General features: G+C 41.6%; 1 protein-coding gene across 1 annotated transcript in view; it reads right to left on the reverse strand.

The window, feature by feature from the left end:
- The window catches only part of LOC122802152 (putative protein TPRXL), a 992,304-nt gene that overhangs the window by 200,137 nt on the left and 768,313 nt on the right, over positions 1-23,854 (reverse strand). The window contains exon 16 of the mRNA XM_044071829.1: positions 5,999-6,045. Within this exon, the coding sequence (XP_043927764.1) occupies positions 5,999-6,045 (47 nt within the window). The remainder of the gene's footprint in view (positions 1-5,998; positions 6,046-23,854) is intronic.

Raw genomic sequence — 23,854 nt, forward strand, 5'->3', positions numbered from 1 at the left:
TAGGGGGGTGTGGTGGGCAATGCTCCCCTGCAAAAGCGTTGTATGACTTTTTTTTTTTTTTTGTTAATGTTTCATTTTAGGAGTTTGAGTTTCCGAATCCACATATATATATATATATATATATATATATATATATATATATATATATATATATATATATATGGGATCTGGACACAGGCTCAACTAGCATATGTCCGAATCACAAAACATCGAATACACATACATGAAAGCGCTTAACATCAACAAGCGCTTCCATGTATGACCCTAACCCTGAGTAGCATCCTGCCATCACCCAGAATGATACCACAGTGCAAGGACAAAATGACTTACTACAGTGCGGGTAAGGGAATATTTCCTTTTCTCCACTGTAGTGTGATCTCGGAGTGAGAATAAAAAATTGGGGGGGGTGCGCCCCCTGCAGAAACGTCGATTTTTTTTTTTGAACTACACATACACAGAAGCGCTTCTCGATGTTAAGCGCTTTCGCGTATGTGTGTTCGATGTTTTGTGATTTGGACATATGCTAGTCGAGCATGTGTCCTAGACCCATATATATATATATATATATATATATATATATATATATATATATATATATATATAAATTTAAATATAAATATATATATATATATATATATATATATATCCCAGATGCAAACATCACATATATTCTTGTGTATATTTATCATCAATTCAACATTATACAAACAGATTCATTTCTGCCTCCCTTAAACCTCGTTCCTCCTCCAAAACATTATTCTGCATACACTGTTCCACAATTTCCATTTCTTTTTTATGCAATTTATTCCCATGCTTTTCTAAATTTCCTGCTTCCAGTTCTTTTATCATTGTTTCAATATGCAATACTTCAAGTACAGTTGGCTTACATTTTGATTTTTATTTCCTAACAGCTGCTTTTTTGGTAGCCACTAGAATTTTTTGTGAATCCTTTTGGATCTTCAGAAGAGCTCTGGACATCAGTGGTAAGTGAGGGAAAACATAAATGACATTCCTGTCCATTGGTAAGGGTCAGCTCCCAGTGATTTCTCCTGTCTACCTGATGAATCTGGGCATCTTGGGGCAATGCAGCAGTTGCCTCATGTACACAGACAACCCTCTCCTCCTACCACCCAACACTACAACCTGTGAGAGATGCACTTATATAGCCAAACTGGAAGCAAAGCTCTCTTCACCCAAGACTGGACTAGACAGTCAAGAGGAGAAGGTAAACACTTGCACCACAGCACACTCATCACATAGTCCCTGAAAACCTACACCACCAAAACACACACATAGAAACACAAAACACACACCTACATTCACGGAGGCCCTCAATAAAAACCTGCCCAAGCATCAGGGACATCCAAAGCATAAATGCAAGCAAACTCCACCCCCCAACACAACCCAAATGACACATAGCCCACAAACTCAGTGTGCCAATCAACCACAGCCCATAAGGCATAACAACGTACCCAACACTCTAGTCATAGGTGACTCTATAGTCAGGCACACTGATGTTCCACTCACTAGACTAAACAAGGAGAAAGTTACTGTCAGCTGCCTATCAGGTGCCAGGATCCGCCACATAATGCATGCACTCAGGTCACTCCACAATAAGTACAAATATGACACTGTCATTGTCCATGTTGATGTGAATGACCTGGGACGTACCTCCCTGGACTACATGAGACATGGAGAAGCTCTCCGATCTTGTATCCCAGGCAGGTATGACCCTAACCCTGAGTAGCATCCTGCCATCACCCAGAATGATACCACAGTACAAGGACAAAATGATTGACTTCAACAATTGGCTAAGCTTCTGGTGTCATTCTAAGGGGATCCAGTATTTGTCTGCCTGGGACGACATGATCGACAGTCCATGATGCTTTGCCAGAGATGGCCTGCACCTGTTGCCCTTAGGCTTCCGGAAACTGGCTAAGGCTCTAGCCACCCCTATAGTGCCTTTTTTAGGCAAGGTTCAAATAACAAATTCACCACCGTAACGGGTACAAGAAAGCAAATTCTGAGGGTAATGCTACTCAATGCTAGAAGTCTAAACCTCAAAATGCACTCACTCGAGGCACTCCTTAAAATGGAAAACATTGACATCTGTGCAGTGACAGAGACCTGGTTCAAAGCTCCAGAGAGCACCCCTGCATTACCAGGCTTCAATTTATACCACACCTTTTGGCCACCTAACCCAGAAAGAAGCACTAAAGGCAGAGGCATGTCCATATTCATTAAGGATATCCACACCTCCAGGCTAGTTGCACAGCATAATGCATCCGAGATTATCCAAGTGCAACTAACTCTGGGCAAGACCGCAATCCAAATTGTAGCTTGCTACAGACCCCCCCACCATGCCCCAGGATTCACACTCCTCATTTCTTGATACACTGGAAAGTATTAGGGTACAACCCAACACCCTAATAATGGGCGATTTCAACTATCCCACCATTAACTGGGAAAACTACTCATGTACCAACTCTTTTGCTCAACATTTTCTAGAATTCATAAATTCCAACGCCTTGGATCAACTTATTCACACCCCCACCAGGGTCAGCAATATCCTAGACCTGGTCATTACCAACATGGGAAACCGGTGTTCCACACCAGAGGTCAATTCCCCATTGGTCAGATCCGACCACAAGCTAATCAGCCTAGACATCCACATCCCACCTCCAGCCCCAATTAGGGAAACCATCGTAAAAAACTTCTCAAAAGCCAACTTCACACTTCTTAAGACAGAAGTGGCAAACTTCATGACACCCATGCAGATGGACAATAGAGGTATAACTGCTGAATCCTACACAAATGCACTTTATAAGCACTTACACTAGTGCATGGATCATGCTATCCCTAATAGAACCAAGATGTTATCCTCCAAAAAAAGGAAGCCAATCTGGTGGTCCTCTGCCATAAACAAACTCTATAACAGAAGAAAGAAACTGTTGCAAAAAAGAGTAAAATCCCATGACTGGAGGAACTCCCTGGTCAACCTCAGTAAGAAGCTGAGATCCCTCATAAAATCCTCCAAAGCTAGTTACGAAAACAAAATTGCCACTGACTCTAAAGACAACCACAAAGCATTCTATAGCTATGTCAAGAATCTAAATGGGAACACTCAGATCTGCTCTGAGTTACAGCATAATGGCACTAAATATACAGAACCAACTGATATTGCCAACATCCTAGCAGGTAGGTTCAGTGCTAACTTTACCCCCCTCTCACCCCTAGAGGGCCCATCTCTATACCGGAAGAATGCAAAGTTCCTATAATCATGGCTGCACAGGTAAAAAAAAAACACTCTGCAAAGCCAAGAACACAGCATCCATGGGACCTGACAATATCCCAGGCTGCATTCTACATGAACTACAGAATGAACTGGCACCCTACCTAAGTATCATGTTCAATCATAGCCTCACCTCAGGCTTTGTACCCAATGAATAGCGCACCGCAACAGTTATCCCACTCCACAAAGGGGGAGCCACGACGGACCCTGGGAACTACCGCCCCATTAGCCTGATGAGCCTGGTCTGCAAGGCCATGGAACATATCATCGTGGAACTCATAAACAAAGACATTGGTAATCTCCAAACTCTGGACCCTACTCAGTTTGGATTTGTAAAAGGCAGATCATGTCTCCTAAACCTGATTGACTTCTTTGAAGCAGTCACCAAAGCCATAGATGAGGGTAAAATGGTTCACACAGCTTATCTAGATCTCGCCAAGGCTTTCGACACCATCCCCCACTCTGGAATTATAGATAAGCTCACTAAACTAGGTATAAATCCCTATGTCACAAGATGGGTTGCCAACTGGCTCATGGACAGAACCCACACTGTGAAAGTAGCGGATTCCAAATCCGACATCAGACCAGTGACAAGTGGAGTACCACAGGGCTCAGTCCTGGGTCCTCTCCTGTTTGGTATCTACTTCTCTGAAGTGCAGGCCAACACAGAAGGTCTTTGGCTAACAAAGTTTGCAGATGACTGCAAACTAGGAGCCATAATCAAAACTCCTAACAATGTGGACAAACTATAAAAGGGTCTCACTGAGACAGATACCTGGTGTCAAAGCCATGGCCTGAAGCTCAATGCCAAAAAGTGTATTGTCATCCCCTTTGGTAAAAACTCTGTACCAATGAACTACCACATAGCTGGTAGTCTACTTAATGCCGAAAATGTGACAAGAGACCTTGGGACACAGGTGGACAGTAGTCTCTCCTTTGATAATCACATCGCCACAGTGGTCAGGAAATCCTTCTACATGGCTCATCTCATCACAAAAGGATTCTCATCCAGAAAAAAAGAGGTCATTGTTCCCCTCTACTCATCACTCATTAGACCCATTATAGAGTACAATGCCCCTTTTGGTATGTACCTCACAAGACATCTACAACAACTGGAAAGACCACAGAAATACCTCACAAAGAGGATTACTGGCCCCAAACAGATGCCCTATGCAGACCGTCTCAAAAAACTACAGCTTTACTCCATCGCATATCGCCTACTCAGGGGCGATCTCTGCCTAACATACAAAGCTATGTCAAACCCAGAGCTGTTGGACATGCTCCACTTAAAGAAATCCCAATCCCTCCGAGCTACACGCTCTAGGGACCTTAACCTTGTCACCACAATAAACAGAACATGCTGGAGGGATAGATTACTGTCCCAGAGACTTCCCATACTCTGGAACAGACTACCTATCTATGTCAAACAGAGCTCCTCATTAGCACTCTTCAAGAAGAATCTTGATGATTGGATGGGAAATGGGAAATGGGAAATTCACCCCGGGGATCACTTCTGTGGCTCTGTTCGACAGGGGCACAGGAAAATTATTTTCTTGGGTGGCGAAAGCCAGGGTACATTTTTTGGCTAGGCTTGTATGGGCCCTAGGGCCGATAGCCTAGTACCTACCTATGAACCTATGAATTAGAAGGCATCTATATTCCAGGCATTTGTAACCATTCCAGGAGCAGAATTTCTTCAGTTGTCTCTTCTGAGAGGAGGTATGTTGATTTTGGCATACCTAGCTGTAACAAATCATAATACATTTTCCTGGAAAACAACATTTTAGTTTTGTTTTAGTCAGTTTGATGAGTTAGAATCACTGAGTTGGGTTTTGCTGAATACATTGTTGAGACAACATGTAAATTGACCATTCACTGCTGAATCACATGGCACCTATATATATTATTGTGTGCGTGTACACACACACACACACACACACACACACACACACACACACACACACACACACACACACACACACACACACACACACACACATCTGAAGCAAGTGTAAACAAGAAATCATTGAAGTTGAGCATAAATAAACTCCTTAGTATATACAAGTGTGTTGTTTTGAATTTTATTTTATTGCTAAGGACAGAGCCTTGAAATTTTTCTCAGAGTTGAAAGTTTCTCCCATGACATGAACGACTGTAAATAAATGCTTTACTACCTAAAATAGTGTATAGGATACTTTTTTTTCATTCTAACTGAATAAGTAATAGTTTCTAAAGTTCCTAGAAAGACAAGTTGTCAACTAAATGTAGCAGTAGGAACACCTCACACAGACAAGTAAAGTATGTGATGATGTATTAGTGAAACAACAATTTAAGTGAGAAGATGCTCTTCTAAAGAAACAGGTTGTTCTCATTTGTGAGATGTACAAAAAATCTTTGTCCAATATGTATGTGAGGTTGTACAGAATATATGTAGAAAACAGTGGGAAAAAAAAACAATGCACTGTAGTATTAGTTTTTATGAAATGACTTGCAACTTTGAAGTGAGGGGAATACCCGGACATTAAATTAACAGTAAAATAAAGATACTTCATAAAGTGAGTGATATATTTTAAGGTTTTCTTAATTTTAGTTGCATAGTTCAACATACATACCAAACTGGATCAAGCAAAATGCTTATAATATACTGAAACAAAATGCGTATAATATACTGAAACAAAATGGTTTGTACTAAAATAACACACTTACCCAGTCAAACAGCTTTGAATTAGTTTGCATATGTTACTCAGGGCATGCTGTAAAGCAAGACAAAAGGAATATTTTGAAAATTGTAACATATGTTGACTGTTTAAACTTTTTAAAGCCACAAGTACCCGAACAACAGTATTCATGAAATAGCATAGCATGTCAAATATGTGTCTGTTTTCTAAGTGACATTACTTAAGAAAAAAGATTATGGTCAGTTAGCTGCTGTGTCTTACTTACTGTCTGTAAATATAGCACTCAAAAACAGTTATACCAAATACAGTCATTTTTTCTCATTCGTCAGTATGGTTTCTTGTCACAGTATGCCGCCAGAATGTTTGAAAAAAAATGTTTTTCAGATAGCAGCTGTGCAAGTTCCTTTGAAAAAAGGAACCCATTAGCATAGTAATTTTGATTTGGACTGCATGTACAATAACTGGTGTGTTTGAATGGCCATGCCACAAATCAAACATTTCAGCTTCAAGGAGTTTTAGGGACACCTAAGGAAACCTTATGAGGCAATGAAGGTCATACTTTACTAGTTAATTATAAGATCCAAGAGTGCAGACATTTTTCTACTTATTTTTACCAGATGTGGCAGAATAGAGACAGCAACAGATTACGGAATGCATGATGGTTCCATGCTTCCACATGGTAGGGGTAGTACTAGAGGTAACAAATAAACAGAAAACATACATCTTTACAGATAAAGCTGATCATTTTAATAAAAGCAAGATGCATCTTGTTTAGCAATATCTGTCATCATTTAAACTTCATGGATAAACCAAGTGGAAATGACAATGGAAAACAAGAAAGGAATCAAAGGCAGGAATGAAGGATAGGGGATGACAGCAGTGGGGCAAACTGGAAAAGTGGTTAGGCATAAAGGTGGAGAGGAATGCAGCAAAGATGGTTTTGAAGTAAAGATCAAATGTCATCAGTAAGTTAAAAGAGGAAGAAAATGTGAGGTTTGGAGAAGGTAGAGCTAAGGAAACATGAGTTATTATATTAATTAAGACTTGTTTAACTTAGCTCTACAACAGTTAGGTTTAGAAAAGTAGGAGTAATACTGTGAATGGAAAAATTTGTTTATCAAATTTAACATCTATTTTACAGTGAAGTTATTAGTTGTGTAAAATGTTACCATAACGATAGATGTTCTTCTCTTTTCTGTTGTAGTATTCAATGAGGGAGTTGCCTGTCACAATGACCTGATGTCTGCCAGTATAAACAAGGCTTTTTCTACTTAGACGTGCATGGTACATTGCACGTAGGCTGCAACTGGACATAGGCCATAAATGTGACATATACATATGCACACACTGTCCTCAGAACTGAGTGCTCAAGATGAATGCCCATCTAAGGGATGTATGCAGGCTAAGTACATCTAAAGAAGATAAAATCAGGGGAAAGGAGGGAGGGATGGAATATTGCAAAAGAGAAGAGAAGGACATCTATTATTATGGTAAGATTTTACACAACTAATCTTTGCTGTTCTATTCCTCTGTTGCAATATTTGTTACATGAGGGAGAATGCCAAAGCTCACAATGAAATGAAGGTGGTCGGGGCAGTGGAGAATTCTTTGAAACCTTGGGGAATAGCCCTAGCAAACCCTGCCCTAGATTTGTCTGTAATGTTTGATGAAGGCATGGACTAAAGACAGGGTAGCTGCCTCTATAATGGAGTTAATGTTGATTCCTTTGAAGAAGGCAGCAACAGCCCTGGCAGAGGAGAAAAGGAGAAGGGAGGCGCTTTCCATGGTGCTCATAGCAGAAGGAAACAGCTTTAGATATACGACTGGAAAAGTACATTTAGAGACAGGAAGTCCTAAAGCTCTTGGGAGAAAGGAGACAAATAACTGGTCAGATTTCATGATATTTTAAGTTTTGTCAATTTAGAACCTAATCTGTCTGTGCACATCCAAAATGTGCAGAACCCTCTCCACAGATTTTTTTGGAGAAGGGAGAAAGGTAAGTAAATGAACAGACTGGTAGAGGGATAACTCATTTACCACTTTAGGCATAAAGGAAGGATTGCTATGACGAAACTCTCTGTCTCTGTGGAATACCAAAAAAGGAGGAGGAGTCATAAGGGCCTGAAGTTCAGAAACCCTTCTGGCTGAAGTTAGCGCAAGCAGCAGTATAGTTTTCTAGGAGCAATATTTCAGGGAAGCAGAAACTAGCAGCTCAAGAGGGGCTAGGGTGAGTTTCTCCAATACAAAGTTAAGATCCCAGGTGCAGTGGAACCAGTTTCCTGGGGGGGGGGGGTGTCATGTGAAGGGTGCCTTTTAAGAATTGCCTAGCCTCAAATCTAGAGGGTAAAGGGGAGAAAACGGCAGACAGGCAGAAATAGCTGACAGGTGTACTTTCACTGAAGAGCAAGTTAAGCCAGCATCCAGCAATTCACACAAGTATGAGAGAACCAGTGGGACTTCCACTGTAAGTGGGTCCTGGTTACAACAGAGACACCAAAGTGAAAATCTCTTCCATTTGGCTAAAAAAGATTTTCTAGTACTGGGTTTCCTGGCCTCCTGCACTACCCTGCACATGTCCTCTGAAAAAAGGTGTCTGAAAGGAATTAAAACCCTATCTCCCACAATATCAGCTGAACAGTAGATGAGGATGGATGAAATTTCCTTTGTGTTGTGTGAGAAGGTCCACTCTGTCAGGTAACTTGTGGTGATTGCCCTTAGCTAAATGCAGGAGTAGGGAGAACCAATGCTGTCTTGGCCAATAGAGAGTCACCATCAAGATTTTTGGTGCTGAATCTTTAACAGAACTTTTGGAATGAGAGGAAGGGGAAGGAATGCATACAGAAACATCCCCTTCCATGAAAAGTTGAGGGTGTCCACCTTCCAGACCAGAGGATGTTGATCTCTGGCACAAAACTGTGGAAGTTGTCTGTTCATGGGGGAGGCAAAAAGGTCTATTTCTGGAGTACCCCATCGGTGGACAATGTCCTGGAACACATCCCTGTGAAGCATCCATTCGTGGGATTGTGTTTCAGATCTGCTAAAGGTGTGTGCCATTACATTCAGGCTGGAAGGGTTATACACAGCCTTAAGGGGGGGGGGTCTGAAGTTTGACAGCCATCTCTGACACTTGTAGGGCTAGTCTGTAAAGGACACAAGACTTTGTCCCTCCCTGCTTGTTCACATACCAGAGAATGGTAATGTCTGTGAAAACTTTTAAAAGGCCTGGGATGAAGAGGGTCTGAAAGGTCTGAAGAGCCAGTAGCAGTGCCCTCATTTCTTTTATACTGATGTTCTCCCTTCCTTGATAGGGAGGCCAGGTCCCTTGTGCTTTCATGGAGCTGAAAGCTGCTCCCCATCATGTGTCTGAGTCTGTGAACATCTCCTGGACAGATGGTAGTGGATGGAGTGGGAGACCTGGGTTGGTAGTCAACTGTTGAATCCATCAAGTGACCTCCCTTTTCAAACAAGGGAGATGGGGAACTGGGAACTCGAGTGGATGTGCATGTTGCATCCACACTGACTTCAGGAAACACTGTAGTTTTCTCATGTGCAGTTTTGCCAGATGAAACCTTGGGATGGTGGATGCCATGATGCACAGGGTTCTGAGAAAATTCCTAGCAGTGATGTGAGTTAGAGGGATGAGGCTTTGAAAAAAGGAAATGAGTTCCTGATCCTTCTGAGTGGGGAGACAGAGACCTTCATAGCATCTGTTTGTATTCTGCCTCCCAGAAAAATGTGGTCCCGAGATGTGGGAGAGAGCAGATATTTGGTAGTTTATCGTGAAACCCAAAGATTGTAGGATGGAAATGGTGGAGCTTAGATTGTACTCTAGTACTCCTGGACTGATTGCTTGACAGAAAAGATCATCCAGGTATGGGAAGACCTGAATGCCCTGAAGTCTGCAGTACGAAATAACTGGGGCTTGGCATTTTGTGAATACCCTTATGGTGGTGGAAAGACCAAAAGGCAAGGCAGAAAACTGCAAGTGCCAAGAGGCTTCAGAGAAGTGTAAAAATCTCCTGTAACTGGGATGAATGGGGATCTGGAAGTAAGCATCCTTTATGTCTACAGAGGCCATAAAGGCTTGTGGGATAATCAGAGGGAAAAGGGTTTGCAAAGTAATCATTCTGAATGTAGGCACTTTCAGGTGGGTCTTGAGAAAGGAAAGGTCCAGGATGGGTCTTCAAGAGCCTTCTTTCCTTGGTACTAACAACATCCTTGAATAGAACTCTTTTCCCCTTTGATTTGAAGGGACAGGTTGAATGGTGGTTTGATCCAGCAGGTCTTGGAGCACCTTTGGGAAATGTGGCAGTTGCTCTCAGGGTGGTTGTGGGATGCCTCCGAAAGGTGGGAGTGAATTCCAGACCATGAAATAATCATTTTCTATGATGGAGAGCACCCAAGAATCATGTGCAATAGTTTTGCAAGTTGGAGTCAAAAGAGAAAGGTGAATGGAAGGGGGGGTGTTTGGGCTCCAAATAGTCAGATGGACCCTGGTAAGTCTGGAAAGGGCTGCTTTTGAGGAGGGTGTTGCTGGGGAGTCCTAAATTGCTGTGGTCTCTTATCAGACTTACAAACTTTAACTGGAGGAGGCTGTGACTGCCTTCTAACAAACACAGGTTTGGAAGGAGAATTATTTTGGAAATTTGGTACAGGAGAAACCAGGATGCATTTCAATTCCTTCATCTCCTTACCCTTTTCCTGTAAGATTTTAAATTGTCTACAGGAACATCCATAAGTTTGGATTTAATGTCCTCTGGAAAAGGCTGAAATCTCAACCAGGCAAATCTTCTCAGGATCGAACCTGTGGCAGCTGCCCTAGCTGAAGCCTCCACAGCATTGTAACTACATTTTACTGAATGGTGGGCCACTTGAGAGTTTGCCCCAAATAAGGATGAATCCAAAGACTTATTGCTCTGAGTCAGGCAAATCTGAAATAATTTCAGAAAGTTGGGACAAGAGTTCCAAGTGTATTTAGTCATGTGTGTTTGATAACTGATAGCCCTAAAGACAAGGGCGGAAGAAGTGTATAATTTTTTGCCTAACCTCTCCATATGTTTGTTATCTTTGTCAGAAGGAAGAAGGGCAGTGGAGGGAAGTAACCCTGAGGGCTTATCAAAAGCCACTGTAATGATAGAAGGGTCAGCAAACGGGGCTTTGAAAATAAACTTACAGTCTCCAGGAACATTGTAGAATCTGTCTGGTTTCTTAGGTGTGGATGCGAGTCAGCAGTCCTACTGGAAAATGCAAATGCATCCAAAAATACAGGCATGACCAAAAGTGTGGCTGAGGGATTAGGAGTATCTACCTGAAGTATTTCATAGTAACATTTTTGTACTTCAGAAATCTCACAACTGTCCCATTTGAAATGTTCCCTCATCTTACCCAAGGTCTCACTGAAAGTAATTTCCTCCATTGGAGAGTCAGTACCATTGGAGTCCTCCTCCCGGGAAGTATAATCCAGCAGAGAAGGGATATGAGATGAATAAGCTAGGGAACATCCTCTGAGGATTCTTCCTCTTCAGAAAAAGCCTCTTCCCTAACCCTCTTCTGAGGAGAGGAAACCCAGGTTGTGGCTAGTACCGAAATCCCTGGAGGAGGCCTAAGGGACATAAGGGAATTAAAAATGCCCCGTGTAAAATGTTGCCAGTCCTTTTGTGGATCAGTGGAAGGAGACAAATGCTAGTTTTTTGTTTCTTCTTGGCATGCAGATTAGCCCTATGTAAGGTCGGAGGACCAGACGTAGGCCTAGCTTCAATAATGTCAGAATTAACTTCCTGTCTAACTAATATCTGAGAGCTTCCCTAGGGCCCTCAGTAATCACAAGTCTAGGCTCCTCCTGGACATCAGCAATAAATGTCTGCAGTACCTCCAGGGATGTGCCGGCATCCTGATCCAAGACTACCTCGATTATGGGCTTGGCCTGTGATTCTGACATAGGGGCTGGCTAACAACTGTCTCAGGAGAGACGTCTGCCTCGGCAGGTGTAGCTGAAGTTTCAGGCCTAGGCTTCTTGGCCTAATGCTTCACAAATGACTCCGCCTCAGGCCCTGAAGATCCCCTCCATAGTGCTTTTCACAAGGGGTTTCAAGTGCTGATTCTCTAAATATATTGAAAGGGAAGATAACCTACGTCTCAGTGTTTTAGGCACAAAGGCCTAGCAGATAGAACAAGATCTATGATTGTGGGTAGGCCCAAGACAAAAAAGACACTGCTGGTAATTGTCTTTATGTGGAATCTAACATCTACATTGGCATTTGCTTTTCTTCGATGACATTAAACTTAACCAGAGCAGAAAAAGCAAAGAAAGAATTCCCCAAAGGGGCACTTATCTGAAATGCTGAGACAGCAACCACTTCGGTCAACAGACTGTACATGCAGGTGAAATGTTTGGACTGTTGACAAAGAAATTCTGAGGATAGTGCATGCAAATGTCACTTTTATTGCCTACGTCCAATAGCAGCCTTAGTGCAATGTACCACACACTTCTATGTAGTAAAAGTCTTTTGTATACTGGCGAACGTCGGGTCGTTGTGGCAGGCAACTCCCTCATGTAAAGCATACTGCAACAGAGGAAAAGAAGGATGTCCTATATTTATATAGGATTCATTACTGAAAAACATGGATTTAGATAGCTAAAAGAAGAACAAGAAGAAATAAGGAAAGGCAACAATAGAGGTGTACAGAAATTAATTTGTTCCTGAACAGTGAATTGGCTTACATGTTGCTGCTCTACATTATCCCTGCTTACATGCTATTGATCTATATTATCCTCTCTTACATGCTATTGATCTATATTATCCTCTCTTACATGCTGTTGGTCTATATTATCCTCTCTTACATGCTATTGATCTATATTATCCTCTCTTACATGCTGTTGGTCTATATTATGTTCAAGTTACAACTTGAACTTTACACTTTGAGGTGATAAATGTATTTTCTGTTTACTCCATTCAGGAGTATTTTTTCCTTGCTTGAATGTTATGATTGCAGCATCCTACTGAAGGAGCAATTTATTATTTTTTTTTTTTTTGCAGTTTAACTGGGAAAGTCCATTGGGCCAGAATGAGCCCGTTTTCAATGGAGGCCCGAGGAGAAAAGCTCCATATACAATTATTACAAAGCTAATATCAACAAAGTTAACAAGTACAATACAATTTTCAAAAACTAAAACACAATAATATAGAAGACATAATAATAACATTTGAGGAAGGTGTAGTAACATAATAAGTATAATTTGGAGTGCAGGCATTTATACACTACACCCAAAGTTTCATGAGGTGAGAGGTAGGAAGAATTAGAGGAGTAGAGTAGAACAGTGAGAGGTGAATAGGTTGAGTTATGAGAAAGGAAAAAAGGGGGAGGGAGTGGAAATGAAATGAATAGAGGGAGTCAGGTGGGGTGAGAGCATGAGCATTCCTAGTGAGAAGAGAGATGGGAATGGGGCATGGTCTTGCAGGTGGAGTGGTTCTGGGTGATTCAAATGCGGGGGGGGGTGAATTCCATAGACGAGCAATGGAGAAAAACAAGAGAAATTGCCCAGGTGAGCATAAGGGTTTGTACACTTCTAGGAGGTTCTGGTTACTGGACCTGAGTAGTCTGTCGGGATGATGCAAGGTGAGTAAGGAGGAGAGGGAAGGGCAGTTAGTGGGTTTGAAAATGAGTTTGTGAACAGTTAGCAATTGAATGTAACAGGGATAGTGGGGGAGTACCAGACAGTTCAAGGAGTGGAGTGCATCACAGTGGTGGGAGGAGGATTTGGTCCCGGTAGCAAACTTAGAGATTTTATTGTAGCAGGATAACAGTTTTGACTTTAGGGAGGATTGAAGGTTGGTGAGAAGAGGGGCTCCATACAAGAGACTATACATTTAGATGAGGGAGTGAGATAATGGCTGTGACGATACAGCATTCTGAGCTTTTGGTGTGTTTTGTTAATACTAGTTTGTATATGAATGTCAAACTTTAAATGTTCATGAATGATAATGCCTAGAAGTTTTGTATGGGAGACGATTTCAATGTAAATATTATTCTGACTGACTATGGAGATGGAATTTTTATTAACAGAGGCATTTTTAGATGGGGTAAAAATTATGATTTTGGCTATGGATGCATTGAGAGCAAGGTGATTATTCAGCAGCCAAGACTCAGTGCAGAGAAGGCATCTTGTGTTAATTGCTTGAGTTTGGGGAGGGACTGAGCATACCATATTTATGGTGGAATCATCCACGTATTGGACAAGTTTAGTATTAGGAATGCACTAATGAAAATTATTAATGAAGATGTTAAAAAGTAAGGGACCCAGCATTGAGCCTTGTGGAACTCCTCTTAGAGTGTGAAGGAAGGAAGAGGTACTATTGTTACACTTGACAGCTTGTTGTCTATTAGAAAGGTAACTGGAAATCCAGTTAATAGAGGAGGGGAAGAGATTGAGAAGAGAGAGAGTTTGGACAAGAGAAGTTTGTGGGAAACAGTATCGAAGGCCTCTGATAAGTCTAGGAGAAGGGTAGATACAATGTTGCCAGAGTCTCGGACGTGGTTGATGATGTCAAGGAAGGAGAGCAGGGCAGTGGTACTATGTCCAGGCCTAAATCCATGTTGAGTTGGAGAAAGACGTTCATAGGTGTGTACTAGGCTAATGACCCTAGAGGTTTTACAAACTTAGCCCTTAGGATTACCCTGACATCATGCCACGCGACCTTAGTTCCCAGTGCCTCTGTCAACTAGAGCCACTGGAGTGATCCATGGGTGAATTTTCTATTTCCCATCCACTCATCAAGGTTTCTCTTGAAGAGGGCCAGTGAGGTGCTCTGTTTGACATGTATGGGAAGTCTAGGTGATGTAAATATAAACTGGGCTTCTAGGAGGTAGGGAAGGAGTTGCAAGTGTACGCATTTTTCAAGGACTTTTGAGATAGGGAACAGGATGGCTATAGGACGGAAGTTGGAGATTTCAGTATTGTTTCCTCCTTTGTGGAGGGGAATGATGAACTCTTTCTGCCAGAGGAGGGATGTATAGGATTCTTGGATTGAATGGTTGATATGTATGGTGATGGGAAGGGCTATGGCATCTGCAGCTAGCTTGAGAAAGTTAGATGGAAGGTTGTCTGATGCATGAGAGCATGGTTTTAGTAGAAGTTTTTTATGGTGTGTGTAGAGAGACAGGTAGGCAGGTTGTATGGTAAAGGGGGGAGATGAGTAGCGTTGATATCAGTGGGACTAGAGTTAAGGGTGGAGTATAAGTGTTATTGGAGAATGATGTGGTGAACTTGGCTATTGAATCCATAAAGAAAGAGTTGAATTGTTAAGTTAAGGGTGGAGTATAAGTGTTATTGGAGAATGATGTGGTGAACTTGGCTATTGAATCCATAAAGAAAGAGTTGAATTGGGTAGCTATGATATGATATGACCTGGAGAGTTAGGGGCAGGGCAGGGATTGTCTTTTTTTTTGCCAGGAGACAGGAGAGCAGATATAATGTTCCAAATTTTTTGGGGGTTGGATCTATGATTGTTTTGAAGCTTTGAGTAGTAAGACTTTTGGTCTAAAGCAATTTGTTTTTCCACTTTATTACAAAGTTGCTTATACTCAATAAGGGTGTTAGGTGTTTTATATTTATGGTAATACTTCTAAGAGTTATCTCTGAGAAGCATGGGTGTAATAGTTGCTTTAGTTATCCAAGGGGTAGACTTGGTTTTGATTCTTTTAGTTTTGGGGAGAGCGAAGCTATCTAGTAGGTCATTGAATGTAATATTGAAGTATGTAACAGCATCATCAAGAGGGAGCGTTTTTACAGGGTTCCAGTATATATGTTTTAGTGAATCAGAGAACACTAGAGGGTTGAAGTTTTTTAGGGTATGAGTTGTTATGTAGTTGTGGTGAAGATGAAGGGAGGATGGTGAGTGACGAGCAAAGGCAGGGAGATGATCACTGATGGAGTCGGGTAGGGTGTCGTTGTCAGAAATGGAGTTGGGGTGAGAAACTAATATCCAGTCCAGAATACTACCAGAGCTGATATCTTTATTAAATCTGGTAGGAGAGGTAATTATTTGGGTGTAGTTGTATAGGTTTATATTCTGAGGTGATGTAGGTGATTGAATAGAAGCCCAGTTTATATTTATGTCACCTAGGAGTATTGTTTCATTGTTTATATTGGATGAGAACCAAGAGAGGATATCTTCAAGAATGGGGAGGTTATTTCCTGGTGGAATATATAGAGCAGCTATACATATGTTTTTATGGTTATTATTTTTTAGGAAGGCCAGGGTTAGTTCAGCTGTTGTGAATTGGGATATAGGCTTGGTAAAGGGTGTCACTGTTAGGGAGGAGGAGAAAAGTAGGGCTACTTCACCACCTTTCTTTAGTGTTCTGTCATTTCTTGTGATCTTGTATTTGGGAGGAATTTTCAGAATCTTTTATGTGGGGTTTTGTCCATGTTTCAGTGATAGAGAGAATGCCAGGGTGGTAATGGGATAGCCAGACATGAAGGGTAGGAAGTTTGTTGCATAAACTTTGGGTGTTAATGGTAGCAAATGGAGAGATTTATGGTGAGAGAGTGAGGAAGACAAGTTAGGTTGGAAACATGATTGTCTGAGTGTCCGGGATTAGGATGCATGTCTCCAGAGAGGAGGATAGTGATTAGTTGGAGTAGGAAAGAGGCAAGGTCTTTAGATTCTTTGGAGTTGGAGTTGAGAACAGGGTAGCTGGAGAGGCATGGATTGTGCGGGATTGGGACTGCATTACAGATATCAGGAAGAATCTTTCTAGTAAAGAGGAGAGAGTCATTATCGTAATAGAGCTGAGGAGAGGTACAAGTTGAGAAGTGAGGTTCTTTGAAGGCATGTATTGAAGTTGTAAGAAAAAGAGAGGAGTAAGAAAAGTCAGGTAGTCTGGTTAGTCTGGTAAGATAGAGATGGCAGTACAGGAGGAAAGGTAGACATATTGATGGTTGAGTATGTGTAGGTTTGATTTGCATGGTAGTGTAAGATTATAGTATGCAGTGAGGATGTGCAGAGGGGAAAAGGAATTAGCAGAAGGTAAAGTGTTATGAGGTCTTTGGTAGTAAGAATGGGAAGGAGGGAAGGTAAGAATAGGTAAGGGGAGAGGTGTGGGTAGTGGAAGCAGGAAGGGTTAGTGGATGAGGAGCTGGGTGGAAATTGTTCAGATAGGCTGAATGCTAGAGAGGGTGTGGTTTTGGAGTTATAAGTGTAGAGGCACTGGGGCGGGTGAGAATTGGGGAGAGGGTAGGGGAGCAGAGTGAGCCTGGAGGGTGAACTTGAGTGGGCAGAGCTGAGAAGGAGGAAGGAACAGAAGAGACTAACAAAAACAATCAGTGATACAGGCACTCTTGAGCACTCAAATGTACTGACAAGCTTGGAGGTATGTTATGTATGAGCTAAGGTTTGGTCTAATTCAAGGAGAATTGAACAGGTGACACAATCATGCAAAAAACAATGGGAAAGGACAAGAGGTCTTAAAGCTGCAGGGAGCAGGGAAAAAGTATTGAAAATTGCCTAATACAATGAGTGGCAATATACAGGTTCATAGGTTCATAGGTAGGTACTAGGCTATCGGCCCGAGGGCCTATGTAAGCCTAGCCAACAAGGTTCCGTGGCTTATGCCACCCAAGAAAGTTATTTTCCTGTGCCACTGTCGAGCAGAGACACAGAAATGATCTCCGCAGTGTACTTCCTATTTCCCATCCACTCATCAAGATTTTTCTTGGAGTGCTTATGAACTTTTTTTGACATAGATGGGTAGCCTGTTTCAGAGTATGGGAAGTCCCTGGGACAGGAATCTATTCCTCAAGCATGTCCTGTTTATTGTACTGACAAGGTTTAGGTCCCTAGACCATGTAGCTCGGAGGGATTGGGATTTCTTTAGGTGTAGCATGTCCAACAACTCTGGGATTGACATAGCTTTATATGTTAGGCAAAGATCACCTCGGAGTAGGCAATATGCTACGGAGTAAAGCTGGAGATTTTTGAGACAATCAGTGTAGGGCATCTGTTTGAGGCCAGTAATCCTCTTTGTGAGGCACTTCTATGGCCTTTCCAGTTGCTGCAGATGTCTTGTGAGGTACATTCCAAAAGGGACATTGTACTCTATAATGGGTCTAATGAGTGTCGAGTAGAGGGGAACAATGACCTTTTTTTTTTCCTGGATGAGACCCCTTTTATGATGAGGTGTGCCACGTAGGACTACCTGACTACTGTGGCGATGTGACTATAAAAGGACAGACTACTGTCCACCTGGGTCCCAAGGTCTCTTATCACACATTTGGTGTTAAGTAGACTGCTGTCTATGTAGTAGTTCATGGGTACAGAGTTTCTACCAAAGGGGATGACAATGCACTTTTTGGCATTGAGCTTGAGATCATGGCTCTGACACCAGGCATCTGTCTTAGTGTGGTCCTTCTATAGGATTTCCACATCATTTGGGGACTCAACTATGGTTCCTGGTTTGCAGTCATCTGTGAACTTTGTTAGCAAGAGGCCTTCTGTGTTAGCCCGTACTTCAGAGAAGTAGATACCAAACAGGAGCGGTCCCAGGACTGAATCCTGTGGTACTCCACTTGTCACTGGTATCATCACCACCTAGTGGCGTTCCTGAGAAAAGTAAATGCAGAATCTACCTATTACAGGAAGTGAAGTGGTAGTGGGGAGAGAGTTGTTAAAAGGGACTGCTGCAGAACTGCTAGTGTGCACACTGTGGGTTAGCAATGCAAACACCTTAAAAAAATAAGTTTTAACAAAGAGTATTGCACATACACACAGAAGGAGGGGATTGTTTTTCAGAATATCCCTGGATTTCTTCTTTGGGAGACATGTTCCTCAGTCTAAATGTAGCTGTAGAAGGGGGAAACCTGAGAGAAAAATACCCGAGCGAGCTGAAAAGAGAGAGAAGTACTTTAATATATAGAGGCAGTAATAGGATAGGCTGGAGAGATCAGATTACATGTGATAAGTACAGCACAAAAGAAGGGGGAAAGACAGTTCAGAATGGAAATATGAAAGCAGTTCCAGGGAGAAATAAAAGCATTAGATGGAAGCAGCACAGTTAAATGCAATTCAATAGGCAATGGGTGCAAATGCAAAACTGAGTTGCTCTAGGAGAACTAACAACAACAGGAACTTATTCACTATACAATCAACATACATAAATAGAAGTTGCTCTATAAGAAGTGACAACAGCAGCTTATTCGCTTTGCAGGTAACAGACTACAGCAGGAGCTAATGCATTTTATGGCCAGAAGTGACCACAGCAGAAGAACTGCATACATAAGGCATTAGTGTAGAAAATATACTGTATATCTCCCTTTGACCACACTAGTTGCAAGAGCTAGTCAGGGGGACAATACATTAAGTGATTGGTGGTACTATGTTTAGATCCTGTATGTACTGGGGCTATCTGTATTTCTCAGACTTCTGTTATATTAATAGGGGTGGTCAGACTGAATCATTTAGTAATACCAGGGCCCTTTGAGTTAGTGGTATCACAGCAGGGCTGAAATATATTTTACAATACACTATATGGGAGGAAGGCACTGCTGGACACACTCTCAGCATTACATGCTGTTGAAAATGGATTCACTAGACAATCTCGACGTACTGAAATGTCGAATTTCAGTACATCAAGACTGAATAGTGGAAAGTGCAATTACGCAAAACTGCACTATGCCGAATGCGGAAGCGTCGACTCCGCAAATGTTGAATTCGCTATCCTGGTGTTGCGTTCGTGATGTGTGGTGCAGTTTGTGGATTTATCTGGGGTTTCAGGTAAGTGGTGTGTGTGTGAGGGTATTGGGTAGGGATTTTAGTGTGTGTGGGTGTGTGTGTGTGTGTGTGTGTGTGTGTGTGTGTTTTTTGTGTGTTTGTGTGTTTAGTGCACTCGGTTAGAATATATAAGTAGGGGTGTGGGTGCAGCCCCATATGGGGTGCAGGGGCTTGCCCCCTGCTTATAGGTATGTTAGGTGTGTTTGTGTGTGTTGTTATGTTTGTTTTAGTGTAGTTAGGTAGGTGTATGCGTGTGTGCTTATGTGCTGGTGTGTGTGTGTGTGTGTGTGTGTGTGTGTGTGTGTGTGTGTGTGTGTGTGTGTGTGTGTGTGTTTGAATGGTGGCGATTGTGCTTTTCATGATTTTGGGTTTTCGGGTATGTGGGTTTTCTACTATTCAGTCTTGAAAAACTGAAATTCGATATTTCAGTATTTCGAAATTGTATAGTGAATCCGTTGAAAATATGGTGTGCTATTAAACTGTAAATTGTAGGAATTAGGTCAGGTAGCAAAGCAGAAATGCCAAATAGCAGAGACTAAATACATAAAATGCCCACACACATTTAAGAGTGAGCTTAGATGAGCAGGCTCTGACCTGGGAGGATGTGGGTAAGGATATAGTATGCTGGTAAGTGTTTGCCACACAGCAGCATGTGAGTTATCACATTTAGACGTTCATACACATTAGGAAAGCAAACTAATTAGGGAAGTTTTGACCAGGTTGTGCACAGGTAGAGAGTTCACACACTGTTTAGCAAGTACAAATGAAAAAGCAAAAACCAAGTAAACAAAGAAAGTAAAATGAAAAAGGATGTCCAAACAGCCACTCGCAAAGTTCTTTTTAACGTTAAAAAGTTTATTATAACTCCACACGTTTTCGTCACTCTATTTGAGTAACTTCTTCAGAAACAAATGAACCACAAAATTACAGTTTGTTTAAAAATGGCCAAGCTAGATAACATGTGATTGCGCCGGCCAATCAATAATCTCTAAATGATGAAAGCAATAGTCTCTAAGTAATGAAAACAAGTTCAGGGCTAGAATGCAACCTTAACAAGTTAATTAAATTATTAAGTATACATTCAGAAATTAATTGTTTTCATTACTTAGAGACTATTGCTTTCATCATTTAGAGATTAATGATTGGCCAGAGCAATCACATGTTATCTAGTGCGGCCGTTTTTAAACAAACTGCAATTTTGTAGTTCATTTGCTTCTGAAGACGTTACTCTAATAGAGTGATGAAAATGTGTGGAGTTATAATAAACTTTTTAACATTAAAGAAGAACTTTGCGAGTGGCTGTTTGGACATCCTTTTTCATTTTACTTTGTTTAGCAAGTACCACAGGGATGGGAATTTCAAGCAAAAACCATTTAGCAAGCTTACATTTGTAACTGAATAGTAAAAACAGATGGGGATACAACAAAAGTGGAGCAAGTCAGGCACAGAGCAAACAATAAGACCTGGCAACAGTAACTGTAACTACAAAGAAATAAGACCAAAATACATTATACAAAGCAGTTTAGCGCATACAAAAGTAATCAGGCACTGTAACTTACCGGCGAGCACACACACAGTGTATTACAGCAGTGACTGAGGGGCAGGAATGTTAATTTAAAAAGAAATGGCACCACAGGCAACACCACTAGATATAGACGTAGAGAGAGCAAGGAGAAGGAGAGGAGAGGGGGACTGAGTGAAATAAGTGGAGGTGGGGAAAATATCCAAAGGGAGACGGTGCTGAGGAGAGGGGGAGGGGACAGAGTGAAATGAGTGAGGTGGGGAAAATATCCAAAGGGAGACGGTGCTGAGGAGAGGGGGAGGGGACAAAGTGAAATGAGTGGAGGTGGGGGAAATATCCAAAGGGAGACAATGCTGAAAAGGTGGAAGGAGCAGAAGAGACCAACAAAAACAATCAAGTGATACAGGCACTCTCGAGCACTCAAAAGTACTGACAACCTCGGAGGTATATTATGCATGAGTTAAGGTTTGGTCTAATTCCAGGAGAAATGAACAGGTGACACAATTGTGCAAAAAACAATGGGAAAGGATAACAGGCCTTAGAGCTGCAAGAAAAAAGTATTGAAAATTGCCTAATACAATGAATGGGAATATATCGCCACCTAGTGGCATTCCTGAGAAAAGTAAAATGCAGAATCTACCTATTATAGGGAGTGAAGTGGCTGGTGGGGAGAGAGTTGGGAAAAGGGACTGCTGCAAACTGCTAGTGTGCACACTGTGGGTTAGCAATACAAACATCTTAAAAAATAAGCTTTAACAAAGAGTATCGCACATACATGCAGGAAGAGGAGGTTATTTTTCAGAATATCCCTGGATTTCTTCTTTGGGAGGTATGTTCCTCAGTCTAAATGGAGCTGTAGAAGGGGGAAACACAAGAGAAAAATACCTGAGAGAGAGATGCAGATGGAGGGGGTTATTTTTCAGAATATCCCTGGATTTCTTCTTGGGAAAGTATGTTCCTCAGACTAAATGGAGCTGTAGAAGAGGGAAACCCGAGAGAAAAATATCCAAGCGAGATACATATGGAGGGGGTTATTTTTCAGAATATCCCTGGATTTCTGCTTTGGAAGGTATGTTCCTCAGTCTAAATGGAGCTGTAGAAGGGGGAAACCCACGAGAAAAATACCCAAGCGAGACGCAGATGGAGGGGGTTATTTTTCAGAATATCCCTGGATTTCTTCTTTGGGAAGTATGTTCTTCAGTCTAAATGGAGCTGTACAAGGGGGAAACCCAAGAAAAAAATACCTGCATGAGACACAGATGTAGGGGGTTATTTTTCAGAATATCCCAGGATTTCTTCTTTGGGTGGTATGTTCCTCAGTCTAACTGGAGCTGTAGAAGGGGGAAACCTGAAAGAAACACTCAAGCGAGTGGCGAGCACACATGGAGTGTATTGCAGCAGTGACCGAGGGGCAGGAATGTTAATTTAAAAAGCAAGTATTTTTTTTTAGTATCTGGTTGCTGACTGTTGTCTAAGGTGCAGCAAATAAGAGAATAAAGGGGAATGGGGTACACAAAGACTTGACAACTAGTCTGAAAAAAAAAAAAAAAACGTTTTCTAATGAGCATATGGGTAAATGACCTATTAGATAGGATCTGTATTTACTGGGGACTTGAGTATTAGGTTGTTTAGTGTCAAGTGTTAGTAGACTGTACTGAAACTGGGTGGATAAAATACAAGATGTGTGATAAGAATACTACTACTGCTAATAATAATAACAATAATAATAATGGTATACACACACACACACACACACACACACACACACACACACACACACATACACACACACAGGTACAGGTGTACACACACACACACACACACACACACACACACACACACACACACACACACACACACACACACACAGGTACAGGTACATACACACACACAGGTACAGGTGTACACACAGACACACCCACCCACCCACACACACACACACACTATCCCCATCAATTTTTCCATGTTATTCCCTTCGCCCTTCTCCCAAAACAAAAACAAAATGAATCTCCTTCAGCTATAAATCCACTGTAAGTATTGCAAAACTATCTTCCACTCTCTCTTCCTATGACTGGACCCCTATTCTAAACACCGGAGATCCTAACAAAGCAACTGAACTCCTTACACAAATTCTCTCTCAGTCTATAAGACAGACACTTTCCCTTAATCTCTAGACTTTCTTATTCCAAACCCCACAAGTGGCTAAGCCATGAGTTAAAATCCTTCTTCAGTCTCTGGGATGAATCTTGGCATGCCTAGAAATTTAATCCCACTCCAGAAAACAATGATCAGCATACAAATCTAAGGAACCTAGCCAAAAAAAACATTATAAGACACAAAGGTCATTCCATGATAGACTTCCAAAACTCTTAAATACAATCCCATGAAAGGAAATCAATAACTTGACAGGATGTAAAATGTCTTACATTTCTATAAGTACTACCTTTATCTGGTCTACAGATGATTTCCCACAGACACTTAGGGATCTCCCCATATGTGCAAATACCACCACAAATACTCCCTCATCCCACCCATATGTTCCTCTCTCTCTTATGTCTGGTGGATCTCCGATAAAATTATCCATTTACTGGAA

The sequence above is a fragment of the Protopterus annectens genome, chromosome 5.part0, assembly GCF_019279795.1.
Source record: "Protopterus annectens isolate FY-2018-M chromosome 5.part0, PAN1.0, whole genome shotgun sequence".
Classification (NCBI taxonomy): Eukaryota; Metazoa; Chordata; order Ceratodontiformes; family Protopteridae; genus Protopterus; species Protopterus annectens.